Below are 16144 nucleotides of genomic sequence, written 5' to 3'. Positions count from 1 at the left end.
TAGAGGGGGTCCTAGTAGAATTTATTAGCCTCTTTGTTTCATTCTTCTTCCTCTTCCTCTCCTTCTTTCATATTCATATTGTTTTCTTCTTTTAATCCCCATGTTGTTCTGAAAACCTATGGCATGCTTAGAAATGTACAACTCAGAGCGCAAGGGTCATCACCATCTTCATTGCCCTCCAATCAGCCCCAGGATCTCTTTCTCAAATGATTTCGTGGATTCCCAACAAGCTTCCATTATTCACCAAGAAAGAAGCTCCAGAGATGCCCCTGTTTCCTCTGACTTTGAATTCTCTGTCTCAAATTATTCCATGATGAGTGCTGATGAGCTTTTCTCTAAAGGTAGGATCTTGCCCTTTAAGGACACTCAGATGCAGAGGACCACTACTACTCTGAGGGAAGAGCTTCTCGTGGATGAAGATGATGAATATGAACATTTCTCGCTTAGGCCTCCAAAGGGCTCATCCACCAGCTGGAAGGGATTTCTGGGTCTCAGAAAAAGTCACATTGGATCCAAGAAAGCTGATAAGAGTGAAGGACCTACTGACAAAGAAGTTGAAGGAGGAAGAAGGTCTAGACTAGTCAATGAGGGAGCTCGTGTTACTGTGACTTCACAGGTTATATAAGAGTCTCTTTCTGTTCTATACTTATTTCTAAATCTTCCACATGATTTCTATATATTAACATATTTTTGTGTTTCAGGATGGAGGGTCAGGTTGCAGAGACGTGGAGATTGGGATATAGAGTGATTGCTGAAGATGTTAAATTTGTAGATGGTTGAACCAAATTTTTAAAGTTTCCTTTGTTTTTTTTTTTTTCAAGGAGTGACAGTATGGGATGATGAGGGTCTTTTTTCCCCTTCCTTTGTCTGTTTTAGCAGGTTGGGATTATTTGAAGTAGTGGGTTTGGGTTAGGACTGATCATTTTGCTTTTCAAATTTGATTTATCCTCCTCCTCTGATCTCTATTTATTTCCTCCAAGTTAGGGTTTGGCTGTTTCTTGTACAAATTATTTGCAATTGATGAGCTTCACTTTAGCTTTTCTTTTTTTGTGGATTACTTAAAGTGCAGCATTTTAGGTGTGCACACTTTTTTCCGTAACATTGAAAAACGGAGTCTCTGTTAGAGGGGAACAGAATTGGGTTAAAGGTAATTCTGATCTAAGACTTCTGAATGTGGATTGAATATATATATATATATACATATATATTGCCTACGCTCATATATCAGATCTATTGAACAGTCCTGAAATCCTTATGAAGAAGGCTTCATCTTTTATTAATTTTCAGGCTGATTTTTTGTCTGTTTGTGGTAGCTATAATCAATTCTTCAAATTAAATTAATTAAAATGCTCATATTATGCCAAATACTTGATCATTATAACTATATAATAGGAGTCATTTTTATTTATATGACTCACGCCTATCTCTTGGATTAATTGTGACAGAATATTGGGCAGAAACTCGTGTGCTTAACTGGAATGAAAGAAACATTTCAAACTATGCTTTTGATGACTTCAAATCATTCTCCAAAATCTGTTAACAAAGTCAATTGGGTCACAACTTGCCTATCCACTTTCAACATGAAAGCATGAACAGTTTAACATAAACGCTTCACTGGTCTTTATGGGAGTGTTCTGAGCATTTGAGAGTTTGATCACTCGCAGCACATCACCTCATATCAAGATTTGCAGGGAGATTGAATTTTGAATATATATATATATATATATATTTATATATTCAGTGGTAATAAACAGTTCAAAATAATGTACGTATCATGTGTATTTACATCACAACGCTAAGGCTCCAACAAGTAGCATTCTGGTTGTATTTCAAACCCTCGAGTTAAGCTTCACAAAGCAACAGTTTCATTTCTAAGGCTGTGCATTTGGAGTCTTAAAAGTTCAACCTTGATGCTCAAACGGCCAGCAGTAGCAGGGCTTTGTCCCATTTGGCAAAATCAATGGAGTGACTTGGCAAGCTAGCTTTATAGCATCGTCATTGGGAACAGTTTCCAAGATAATTCCAGAGATCAGATTCTTGTTCAAGCCCTGGATGAGAATGCCAATGCCAGTATCCATTGGCTTAACAGTAATTATGATGCTGAACTTCTCTGAACTTTTTACACCTTCTAGTTCAAGCATAGGCTTCCAATACTTCTGTACAAGCTTCTTCACTATCATGTTAAGAATGTTTAGCAGATTTCAGAAGCCAGTCTTGACACATTAACCTTTTTCTTCTTTGGACAGCTTAGCTACTTAGGCAGATCTGGTTTTCTTTCTGAACTATTAAGAGCTTCTTCTTCTTTTGCCCAATCTGAACTATTAGAAGCTACAGCATCATGAGTATGCTCATTTCCTTCAACTGAGAAGATCAAAACAGAATGCAGATGCCAGAGCTTCCTCTAATTACATGAATTATATAGAAACACCCAAAGCATAAAAGGATGTAAATTTGCTAATTGTCAAGGACTCCTATCAGTCATGGCCAGTCCTCAATTAATTGCACCTAAGAGTCTAAGGCATGCCGTATGATTGTTGGTCAAGGCAAACAAAAAAAGCAAGGGGAGAAAAAAAACACGGACATGCCAAATGTTCACCTCTTCATGTTCTCTTGGCACTATAGCCTCGCTGGCATTTGCAGTGGATTGGTTCAATTGCGTGGCAGTACCACCGAATCACCTACTTACCTTCACATTTCTTGCATCGGTCAGCTTCTTGTTCCTCCTATTGTGACAAAGTTTAACCTCACCAGAGAAAAGGGAGGAAAAAAAAAAATATTCTGATGGATAACCTCCATTTGCATCAAGTCCCGGGTAACTTTTGCTAAAATATATAAATTATGACTAAAAACAGCCAACCGAGATACTCAGCACTAAAATGTTCTGTCAAAATGCACAAGAACACACCATTTTGGACCGACCAAAAAAGTCCTGTAAATAATATTACCTTCCCTTCTTTGTTACTCATGGAGATGTAATGTTTTTCCCCAATTAATGGGATCGTTGTCAGTAATTCCTTTCTCAATGGTTGATTCTAAGGCCATTCCTGGAAATCAACCGATGATATATCTCCTGTGCATAGCCCTGACAGCTAAAAGTAGTAACTTGTGAGTTTGGCTTGCACTCAATTTGGTACTGGTTGGAATGATACAAAGATAACATTGGAAATAGCCCGTGGTGAACGTCTCCTTCTTTCCATGAATAGAACCTCATACCACCACTAAAATAAAAAACCCCCATATGAAGTACCAAAAGAACACCTAAGAAAATAAGTTCCGCCTTTAATTAATTGAAAGAACAAAGCATCTCCCTCCTGTAATTTGTGCGCAACAAAAAACATTTTCAAGCCAACACTTAATCCTATCTCAGATTCATCTTCCAGGATGGTTGCTGTGACCTTATCTGGAAAGTGGGTTTTACAGGTCCTTTAACGAATTGAGGATACATGCGTCTAAACTAAATTGCAATTTGGTTTCGTCAATCAATGTTTTTTCCTGTGTTATAATACTTGACATCAATAACGACTTGAAACATGTTGTTATTCTTGCTGAGCACTTAAATCGAAAGATTAAAAAAAATGTTAAGACATCAGTTCAAAGAGAAGCTAATTGGTAAGTTGGAGATTAAGAAACTTGCGAAGTTGATTGTCCAGATGGCAGATGGTTTTCAAAGCCATTAGAAATACAACATTCAAAAGGAAAGAATGCGAAATCTATCTATCTTTTTTACACGGGTCAACAACAAAGAAACACTCATAACATCTAAAACATGAGCTCAGCCTACATCCTTTATACATCCAACCAATTTATTGCTCACAATAGACAGACCCCAACCAACCAATTCATAGCTTTGGCAAGCCAATCAGCCGTCAAAATACAATTTCTAGAAATGTATGAAAGACTCAAATCAGAATCTTGACTGAAAACAACAGCCAAATCCAGCAGAGAGTTTCTGCTCTTCAATCTAGACATTTGGACATCCCCAAAACCGCATCTACTGTCTGAAAGTATGTGATTTTAGGCCCCAGTAAGCCCGGCTCAAAATGGGACTGGGCTCGATGGGCTTATTCAGGCTCATTGACTTATTCGTGCAAAGGAACCCCATATGGCCAACAAAAAAAAAAACCGAGGAAATTGGTCAGGGGCTGACAGGCTGATTTGAATTAGCACTAGCTTGACAAAGAAAAAAAATTTTAAATGATTCATGCTTATTTGAACTAGCTCAAACAAGATCATTTCGTTTACTCTCTCCATTTAAAAATATAAAATATTTTTAACCAAATCTTACTCCCTAATAAAATAATTACCTACTTTTAAATTAACTATATCTTTTCATATTTAATTCTACTAGATACCTTACAATAAATATAAAATCATTTATTAATATAGACACTTTTTTAAAAAAAGCAATGATTACACCTTAAAAAACTAAAAATGCCTCATATTTTTTAATATCTAAATTCTCAAAAAGTACCTTACATTTTTTAATGAAGCGAGTATTTTTTTTATATTTTTATAATTCCATTTTTTTTATGAAGGAGAGGAGATGGAAAAGGACTAATAAAGCAATTTTAAATTTGGTGTGGTGAAAAGCGGATATTGCTTTTTATTACTTGCAAAAAAATTTAAAAGGAAATAAGTTAATATTTTGGAAAAATAAAAAACTTGTTATGAATGTTAGGATATTATATAGATGTCCATTATCTCAGATTCTTCAATATTTTTTTATTATTATAATATCTTTCATTTATTATTATCTTGTATATTCATTCACTTCAATTGATAACTTTGTACCTATAAATAGAAGACACCTCAATTGTATTCGACACACCAAAAATAAGAATCCTCTTTTTTTTTAGTATAATTTTCTCTCTTTTCTCCTCCTCTCAATCTCTATTTTTGTAACACGTTATCAGTTAACATTGCCAGGTGAGTGCCCTTATAATTATTGAATTAGAGATTAATGCTAGTTCCAATGAACATATTTAATAGAGATAGAAGCAAAATCAGTTGAATATTGAGCAAATATCTATCATCCATGTACTCTTTTTATTTATGTTGTTATTGAATTTATTTTTTTGTTCAATTATTTTCTTCCTCCCCCAAGCAATTCAAATAATTACATATTGTGTTTCACATCCAGAAGTATGAGGCACAATTTAATTTTAAAATAGTGGATATAGAAGTTATCCATCTATAATATAAAGTGGATCCTGAAGTTATTCACATTTAATACATAGTGAATTCTGAAGTTATTCACATAGAAAATATAACATGGATCTGGAAGATTACCACATATAGCATAAAGTGAATCCAAAAAATTATTACATAGAATATAAACTAAATTTTGAAGTTATTTACCTATTACTATAGATACTAATTTTATCCAAATAAAATATAAAGTGAATCTTGAATATATCCATAGGATTTAAAGGTGGATCTTAGATATTTACATTCAATTATTTATTTATCCTATATACATTCAATTTCTTATTTTTTTAATTTATTGTTTATGTATATAATTTATTTAGCTATCTACATATATAGTTTTTAGAAAAATGAATCCTGAAGTTATCCATCCATAACATAAAATGAATCATGAAGTGATATGACACATATAAAACATAAAGTGGATCCCAAATTTATTCATATAAAAGATGAAGTGGATTTTGAAGATCTCCTTAAAAATTTAAAGTAAACCTTGAAGCTGTTCATAAATATAAAATAGATCATGAAGCCATATCATGAAGTTATTTATATTTAAATATATATATATATATATATATAGTTTTTATTTTCTCTTATTTGGTTCTTTTTAATATTCTTGCAATAAAATTATTAATGGCCACATTATTTTGATTATGACCTAAAGCCATATCACTTTAAAATTTTACTATTTTATAAATGATTAACTTATGGTCATGATAAATTATATGACTAGAAGTCATATTTAATTTTGTTATTATATGCCTAGAAGCCATATTTAATTTTGTTATCTTATGATCAAAAATTGTATTTAACTTTATTATTGAATGGTTAAAAGATATTTGTAATTTGTTATTAGATTGCCAAAAGTCATATGTGATTTTATGATTAAATGGCCAGAAGTCATATTTGATTTATTTATGATCATATAACCAAAAGCAATAGTTGATTTTGTTATTATATGGTCAGAAGTTATCTCAATTTTTATTATAATTGTTGTTGTGTGAAAAGATAATCTTATGATCCTAATGAATTATATAAAATTTATGGAATGGGTATATTGATTATTAATTTAATTGTTTTAATACCACAGCTTAAAGGCTAATAGTTCAAAAAAATGATTAGGTTTAAGAGATTATTTTCTATAATCCTAAAGATTATAGTCAATAGAGTTTATATTACAAAAAATATGGCATGTAGCCATATAGACACATTGTCTATTATTTATTGAACTGGAGGAAAATATCAAAGAATAATTATGCTAGCTTAAAGAAATATATTTACAAAGTGTTTACAATCAAATATTTAATTATTATTATGTTTATATATTGACGCAAGCGTTGATCTTTAAATACTCATAAAATGAGTAAGTTATTTTCCTCCTTATATACATATGCATATTTCAAATCTTAACACATATTTGATATTAAAATTGTTTTTCTCATGATGTATGAAGATATATTTGATAACTCTCACATATACATACATGTTCAAGATACAATACATATGATACATTTTTATTAATGATAAAGTTCCTTATTAAATTATCCATACATGTGTTAATAGTTGCAATTGAGATATATATCATATTCAAGATTAAAATAAAAGCACTCATTAGAGGTATGCAAGTCATACAATAAGTAAAACAATAAAAATCATAAATATATGAAAGTGATTATATGTAGATAGTTCTTAAATATTACTTTGAGTGAGTTCCTTTTAAGAAAAATTCTGAATCATTTTAAGAGTTTTTGAAAATCAATTCTGAAGGAATTTTTGATGAAAATAATCTTTTATTAAAAAGACTTTTTAGATATAGGTACATATATTTTTTTCAAAATTTTAACAGTTAACTTGTTTGCTCCTAATTAAAATGGTAATATATAATAATCTTTATACCCAATGATAGTAAAATTTAGATGTGATTAGGTAATTATGATCAATATAAAAGGAATGAAATATTTGAGATCGTCTTAATTATTGAAAATATCAATACTATAATGTTGATTGATTGTAAATGCTAAAAAAAATGGTAAGAGTTTTAGGGTATTTATAAAAAATTATGAACTTAGAACTACTTGTGTTTTGTTTCCTAGAGAACTTAATATAAAAAAATGTCTTTGCATAATATGTAAACAAGAGAATTAATAATTCTTTATTTTAAATGGTGGTTGTACAAAATTGATAGTGTTTTTCAAAGATTTTTTATATCTATGAAGCAAAATTCATTTGTAATATGTTATTTACATGAATTTCAAATAAGTTATTAAGGATTGTTATGATATTGGATGTCATATTAAGATTGTAACCAGAAGTTTACAATTCTTAACAAACTGAAAGTTTACTATTACTTTAGTTTGGTATACTAGAAGTATACTAATATTATTTGGCATGATTGGTTAGATCATCCCAAATCAATATTGATGCAAAAATTATTGAAAATTCACAATGACATCAATGGAAGAGCTAGAAGATTTTTCCTAAATAGCTAATACATTACATACTTCAAGAATTCTCATGTACTGCTTAAGTAAAATTATCATACTATCACTAGCAATAATTGAGATTGGATCCCAAATATTTATGGAATATATTGAGTGAAAATGAGCTCATTTAGACACATGTGAACCATGCAAATATTTAATGAGATTGGTAGATGTGTTTATAAAATAATTACACATGTATATCAATTCACAACTAGGAGTTTATGAAAGAGAAAGAACTATTATGATTGCTAATATAGTGATTATGATGAATCACTTGAAAACGCTAGTGGTTTCATATCTTAGACTCTCAATGATTATGAGATAAAGGAAAACCTACTCATTAGAATGGTTTATCAAAGATTATTTATGCCTTCAATAAGATGATTAGACCAAAATTTGTGACAACAAAATTTTTCATTTAAATATGCAAATTTACAATTACAACACTTAAAAGCATCAAGCCAATAATAAAGCATTGTAAATATCCCTACTATAATTTGACCTTCTGTCAAGAGCCAAAAATCGGGACTTTATGATGAAGGATCTACCACTATATATGAAATATACTTTCAAAAGAAGGTTGGGAATAATGCCAAAGTCTTTATAGTTTAGTAAAATTTAATTAAGTTGTGATGTGTGGCACAATTCATAAAGCCAATTTGTGCTACAAGCATTCATCTTGTGAACACACAATAAAATTGGAAATAAATGTTAGTTAAGATTCTTCTTCTTCTTGTTTGTTTCTAAATGAAACAATATGACATTTTTATATGAAACAAATGGATTTAGAAGGCTTATACTATATGGTTTATAATTCTAAGAAGAAGGGCAGATGATGAAAAGCTAGAAATAAAAAATGTATGAATGCATTATCGATATGTTATATAGATCCTTGTATATGAATCAAAAGTTCATATAACGTTGAATTCATGAAATAAAATAGTTTCCAGATATGTAAATATCGATAGAAATAAGAAATTTTAAATTCATGCTCCAATTAATAATGCTCTAAAGGTATAAATAAAAATAAATCATACCTAAAGCATGAAAGGCTAATCGATTGAAAAGAAAGAAAATATTATAGAAAAAAGGAGCAGATAAGTAAGATGATCATATTAAGGAGGCTGACATAACTGACTTTAAATCCCTAAAAGAGGATCAGATATCTGATAATAAAAAAAAATATTGAGAAGTTATGTCAATATGAGAAATGATGGAATCAAAAATATGAGAGTTGTCAACAACACTTTATGATATATTTACTTGTTTATTATATGAAAGTTATGAACGTATAGTTCAAACATTTAAAGTGTGAGATTATACATGAGCATTTATGTAAAAGGAAAAATATGCAATGTCACATTCAAAACTTGACTTTCAATATAAGAATTTCTTACAAGGATACAAAATATAGATTAATATATTGTGTGGTGGATGAAAAGATTTTGATATGTTATTAGTCTGGCAGTACAGAAATCTGATATGCGTCTATTAAATGGTAGCTTACTTATTTGCCTCTCTATACAATGACATTTACTTGAAAATCTCAAAAGGACTAAAGATGACAAAAGCTTATAAAGTTTCTTGAGAGACTTTTTTGTTCATTATATTTGTTCATATGATTATATACATATTGATTTGCATCAAATTTGATTGATTGGGTATTATTGAATATCTTGAAAAGTTTATATAAAAACTTGATTGTTAGATAAATATGTTAAAATATTGGGTGATTAGATGAAAATCAAGATCATTTTTCTTTAAGAGGATGATGAAATATAGTCTTGAAGCACCATATTTGAATGCTTTCATATCACAATTTATGATATTGCCTTTATTTACAATGAAGCTATGTACTTGATATGATATGCTTGAAGAATTATTATTTGTGGTTGATTTAATAAACATATTTAGGATCAAAATTAATCGATTATGCATGTGTTATACATATTTAGTTTGAACTATACAAGTTAACTTTTGAAAAATTATTTATTTATGAAAATATATGTATATCAAAATTATTTTTCTACTCTCACAAGATATACCACAAGTGAAGAATTTGTTACATTCAAAAGATATGTTTAAATAGCAGACTCAAAGGCATTGGCAACAATAATATTCAAGAAATTGACACACAAGTTAGGATACAATGACTCGAGAAGACTCAAGAATAAAGGGTGATATTGTCACCAGGGGGAATAAAGGTTATGCTATACTCTTTTTTCCTTAACCAAGATTTTGTCCTACTGGGTTTTCGTGATAAGATTTTTAATGAGACAGCTTTAATAAGTATGATGATATTTTGTATTCTTTTTCCTTGACTAAGTTTTTGTCCCATTGGGTTTTTCTTAATAAAGTTTTAATGAGGCATAATATCTGGACATTTAAGGGAGAGTGTTATAAATATTAGGATATTATGTGGATGTTCATCATCTCAAATTCTCCAATATCCTTGACTACTATAATATTTTTCAATTATTATTATCTTGTATATTTAATCACTTTAATTGATATATTTGTGCCTATAAATAGAAGGCACTTCAATTGTATTTGACCCGTCGAAAATAAGAAAAATCTCCATTCTTTTTTTTTTCAATATATTTTTCTCTCTTCTCTCCTCCTCTCAATCTCTATTTTCATAACAAAATTTTAAAAAAGAAAGAAGGAAAATTCAAGTTTTTTAGTTTAAAAAGCCTAAAACATTAGGGCCAGGCTTGATGTATCCATACTAATTAAATATTTTAGGCTAGCCCACATGAATTTCTGCTCTACTAAAGGTGTGTTTGGGTAATCAAGGTTTGAAATTTAAAATTCACTTTTCAACTTTTGGGATGTTAAATGTTGTTTGGTTAATTTTTAAGTGAGCAAGATGACTTTTAAATGTGGGTTGAAATGGGATTAAAATGTGGATTTGCCAACTCTATTTTTTTAGTAAATTTGAAATTGCAAATGAGAGTTGGGTTGTACATAATTTTATAAATGACCATGATACCCTTATTATTTTTTCAATTTTTTCTAATATTAAACTATATATTTTTTATTCTTATTATCTAACATATTAAATTTTATGTTATTTTAAATTTTTTTCACATTTTTTAAACATTTCTAACATATTATATTTGTAAAAAAAATATTCAATTATCATAAATCAATATCTTTTTTATTATTATATATTTAAAAATATGTTTTAAAAGTATAAATCATCATTAATTTAATAACTTTTAATTTATTAAATTGACTTTTAAAAAAATATATTCAAACTGAAATTTTATTATAACAAACTTTTACTAAACTGATTTTTATCAAATGAACTTTCAATAAATAAGATTTTGACAAATTAAAAACTAAACACACACTAAATCAGATTTTACGTGAATCTTACCCAGAGCAGGATTTGATGGACAACCTTATGAAGAGCAAAGACTTCACTGGGAGAAGTGAAGCTTGCACGACATGAACCACAGCAGGCAACCCGCCACTGAACCTGTAGAATCCTTGTGATCATGTATACCCAACCAAAACCACTTTTGTCCGAACCAGCATCATATAAGCCACCGACATCAAGCTTAATTTCTTCAGCTGATGAATCTAACTTTATTTTCTTGGTCACAGGATCCAATTGCTTTGATTTTTTTTTTTTTTGAAGCTCGTGTTTATCATCCACCTTCTTGCAGTTTTATTTGTTTTGTCCTGCCAAAAAAAATGTAACATTACTGCATAGTTCATACAACTGCTCCTCCACATGAATTTGGGAAATTAAGATCTAAAAAGAAGGTGCCAATTACAGATATAGAAGTACACTTTAAATCCTGTGTTCCTTAACTAGCACAAATACTCTTCCATTGAGGAAATCAACCGAATATTAACCGTTTTAGGAATCTTGAAGGCATAGGTCGAGACCATGATTAAAGGAGCCTCGGGTTTAAAATTCCTGGTCCCACGGCCTATGATTGGCTTATTTCATGTTAGTCTAGTATTTAACTAATTTACATTGATTAACTGAAATTAAGTAAATTATTTATTTATAAAAAAATTATGATTTAATCATTTAAATTGGGGTATTATCTATAGTGGTGGCTCATATTTAGTTTAAAACATGATAAATATGGGAGACAAAGGAGATTGGATTCTTCCATAAAAATCAAAACAAACCGCCGACTAGTTTTTACATTTAGAACTAGAGGGAGAATCATATAAATAACTTTCTCATTTTTAACCCAAAAAATAAAAATAAAAACTCACTCCTTGTTCGTTATATTGGTATGTAATATTAGTGGGGATTCAATTTTACCACTAGTTCCCTGATTTAGCAATTCCCCCCCCCCCCAACAAATCAATCCATAGTAATGTCCAGCCATTAAAGGAGCATGAAATGCACAATAGTATAAACACATATCCCCTTTAAAAGCAATTAAAATAAATGAACTAATTCACAAGATAAAGCTATAGCAATACTACAACAAAAGTTTAGGTGCACATTGGTCATTGGCTGTTTAACAAAACTAGTCAACGAAAGTAAGAGCTCAAGTAAAAAGGAATTGAGGAAAATTCAGGTGCTAATATATAAAATTTTGAGAATTGAAAACAGTGCGTCAGAAGCAAGGAGAAAGTTGATGAATAAAAAACAAGCTTTAGGTTATTGTAAAATATATACCTCAAATTTCTGACTGTTGGCTTAAGCCTTAAGTAATTAAACACTTGCTTTCTTAATTAAATCCGTTTATTATTTATTTATTTGTTTTAATATAAGGTCATGGATAAAAATTCGTGCAAAAAGACAACCAGTCAGTATAAGCCAATCCCTTTATGTTGCATGATATCTAAAACACACGTCATGGAATATTTTTTGCGCGGTCAAACGGAAACATCACAGCACCGTCAAATGGTACGTAGCCCAAGTATCCCAATCAAATTATTTCGGCCGTCTGAACCAAATGGTACGACAGGTGCAAATTCATCCATATGACACAGTATCTGTCAACCCATTTTCAAACGACGTCGTGTTCATGTCTGTCCGTTGGGGTGTGTGCGTGTGACGTGGAGTATATGAATAGATGGTAAAAGAAGCTCCCGTATTGAAATGACACGACACGCTGAGATCTGATAATGTAACTGCAGACACTCGGGTGTTTCAAGTTTTTTTTTTTTTTTGGTTTTACCAGTAACAGGGGTTCAAAGTTCAAACCACGTAAAATTCATGGCCAAAACAAAAATTATAACATTTAATCATAATTAATTACTTGACCACTCTAAAAATTTCATTGCCTAGTGTTTTTTCAGATTATCCGAGCCTTGAATTAAGAATAGGGTATCTCAATGGCAAAAACCTGATCCTACAATTCGCATAGCGCTGACCATATTTTATGTTGTAAGGCATAGCTAGAATAGAAAATACCACCTCGCTTAAAAAATTCCAAGTCAAAAATTGATTCATCAATTAGCAGAAGTAATTGTTTAAGCTTCATGTTAATTACTTGAAATACAACGAATGGGTGAAAAGTGGAAGTTCAAAAATTGGCCACATGATTCAAAGAAGAAGAATATATCATCATTTTTATCTGTAAATTTCATGCTAGCTAGTCCTATATAATTTTTTTAAAATATTATCATTATCAATATTTAAAAAATCAAAGTCATCCAAGAAATCGCTAAGACTAACCATTCTGAATTTATCAAAGAACATCATATCTGTATTTTATTCCTAAACTGCAAGTTTTAAAATATGGGCTGAAATTAACCTTTTAAAATAAAGAAAGAAGAAGGAAGAATGACAGTTTAAGTCTCAAAATATTGAATTAATGATAGTTAAGTTTTTAAAAAAATAAGTTAAAAATATTGATCTAGATAATTACAAATTTAACAGTTTTGATTGAAAATAAGTATTTAAGTATCCAATGTAATTATTAAATTATAATACGAATTTCTACTTATAGCTATTTAAATTGATATTTACAATTCATTTTTAAAAAAATTTTATTGGAGACCTAACTATTATTAATTCAATTTTTTGAGACCTCACTATTATTCTCTAAAAAAAAAAATAATTTGGCCCACATTTAATTAATGGCATATTGGTTAGAAGGAGGTAGTAACTACCAAGTGCAGAGATGGTTGTTTAATACTTCCTTCCATCCTTATCGTATAACATTTTTAGTTATTTCACACATTTTAAAAAAAAATTAACTTTTTTAGATATTATAAAAAGTAAGATATACTTTCATTTTTTACCTATTTTATATAATGATACAATTACATTAAATACTTTTACACTAATTAAGAAATGGTAAACTTGAAAAAATAGTTTAATTATTATAAAATATCTTACATTTTGAATCAAAAATAACTTTTAAAATATGTATAGGAGGAGAGGGAGTATGACATTCGAAAGATGTGATACAAATTAGAAAGGAATATTCTTTTCCCGCAAAATCAAAGTGAGCCTCTCTCATTAATGACACCAAGTATATTAGTTGAAGTTTGATTTGGTTTTCGTTTTCTTCACTCATATGGGATGGTGGACGCACTTGTACCTGGGTCTTCTTTTAAGGTGCCATTGCCATTTTTAACATTTCCATTTACTTCTCTGGTCCTACCACCACCACCCCTTCTCTACCGTCTCTATTAAATGTCATGTGTAGAGTTTTTCAATCCCATTCGTACAATTTATTATTGATTAAACCATATCTATATAGGATCCTATGATTTTTGTTTTTTGTTTTATTATCCCTCCATAGTATAATTAATTCATTCATTATGCCCATTTCTGTCAGCACATTTTGATCACTAGTGACTACTACATAGGATATAATATTCGAATTGAAAATTAAGCGCTGCTTGTACGGACACGTGAATCTAGGTTATTTTATATGTATCTTATGGCCTTGTTTGATAATGTAAATTTGAATTTGAAAGAAATGGAATTGAGATTGAGATTGAAAGTGGAATTAAAGTTTTAAAATTATGTTTTGATATGAAGTAATAATGAGAGGAAATACTTTCCTTCATTTTATTTTGTAATTAAAGATAAATTATGAAAATACTATAATGCCCTCTATAATTAATAAAAAAATTAACCAAAAGGACACAAAAAACTCATCTTCTTCCTTCAACCAGTTGCAAGCTTGCCAGATCTGGTCTTGTGCTGCATACCTCACAGCGCACACACCTCTCAAAAATTCACCCATTCAAGCCCTTCAATTACTAGATTCGTTCTTGTGGTACTCACAGCTTGCCTCCTTCTTTCTCTACCTCACAACTTTTCTCTTTCCACTCACTAGATCTAGACATGCGCCTTTACACTTCACTGAGAAATTATCTTCTTTCTGCTTCAATCTCAGTTTCTCTAGTCTCTCACTCCTGTTGCAATGGCTCTTCTCAAATCCAAGCTGAATCGTCATGGGTCTTTTATGGCATACATCCTTGAGGAAAGCAAGGATGACACCGGATGAGAGAAGGGAAACTCACATGGCACTGGTAAGCTAGAACGTAAGCAAGGTCGAGGGGGAGGAGAGGGGTCGATGGCTCAACACTGGCACAGGAAGAGATGATGAGGGCAATGCATAGGTAATTTAGTCTTTAAAATTTTAAATTTAGAATTGATCTTCCAATACCATAGGGAGGTGGAGATACTAAATAATCCCATCTATATGGGATTGGGATTGTGATTGGCATTATTTTTTTCATTCCTTCTTACCAAACATGAAAAAGTGATACTAGCCTGTCACATTCCTTCAACCCCTCGTACCAGATGGGGCCTTTGGGTCGTCCTCTAGTATGTAGATGTGCTCATACGTGTTATAGCCTTTGGTAGAAAAAAGTACGCCATAAAATTGTTTTCCCAATTCTTAGCATTCTCTCTGTGAGATTTGGTGTCATTCTCTTGTCATGTGCCATGGAACAAGATGTTCACACACACACACACACACATGACTGAGTTATTAATCTGGCCAAGTCTCATTTCTCTCTCCTTCTCATGTTTTTAGAGCTTTAATTAGCATAAAACACAACGATCGATCAATATAAGAGAATAATTGAGGGATAGATCCCATGGCTGTAAATGAATTGTCCTGAAATTTAGGAATAGAATACATACATATCCGAATCCTACGCATGCAGACATCCATCCGTCCTTGCTTGCCCATTATTATATAACCCACAATTCTATGATTTCATGTCTAAGTCACTTTTAACTCATTCAAATCAAGTTATGACAATAATATTATATTAAAATTGATTTATTTTCTAATATCATCCCAACAAAACACCCATTTAAATCATTAAATGTTCATTGGATTGTGATAGGGGGCATTGCATGAATAAATAATCAAATGATCCACAAAACAGTGAGAAATTCTTATATGGATCTAGTGCATCATGTCATAATCAATTTTTAATGACTTTATTTCTATAATAAAATGCTTATTTAATTTATTATATTTTCCTTCTCTATTATTATT

At 30.4% G+C, this 16144-nt stretch overlaps 1 protein-coding gene across 1 annotated transcript; it reads left to right on the top strand.

The window, feature by feature from the left end:
* LOC129312034 (uncharacterized) lies at positions 1-1041 on the top strand. The gene is made up of 2 exons (XM_054954586.1): positions 1-616; positions 702-1041. Exons 1-2 carry the CDS (start codon positions 119-121, stop codon positions 741-743), a joined length of 540 nt encoding a protein of 179 aa, XP_054810561.1. The 5' UTR covers positions 1-118; the 3' UTR covers positions 744-1041.
* Positions 1042-16144: the final 15103 nt, after the last annotated feature.

The sequence above is a fragment of the Prosopis cineraria genome, unplaced genomic scaffold (genome assembly GCF_029017545.1).
Source record: "Prosopis cineraria cultivar Desert tree isolate PC_DT_omini unplaced genomic scaffold, ASM2901754v1 PC5, whole genome shotgun sequence".
Taxonomy (NCBI): domain Eukaryota; kingdom Viridiplantae; phylum Streptophyta; class Magnoliopsida; order Fabales; family Fabaceae; genus Prosopis; species Prosopis cineraria.
The sequence above is the reverse complement of the archived record's forward strand: the minus strand, read 5'-3'. Positions and strand labels throughout refer to the sequence as shown.

Excerpts from the sequence above, each read along its gene's own strand:
- LOC129312034 (XM_054954586.1), top strand. The coding sequence starts at position 119 with ATGGCATGCTTAGAAATGTACAACTCAGAGCGCAAGGGTCATCACCAT. Across the intron at positions 617-701 it reads GTGTTACTGTGACTTCACAG|GATGGAGGGTCAGGTTGCAG; the intron begins GTTATATAAGAG and ends TTTGTGTTTCAG.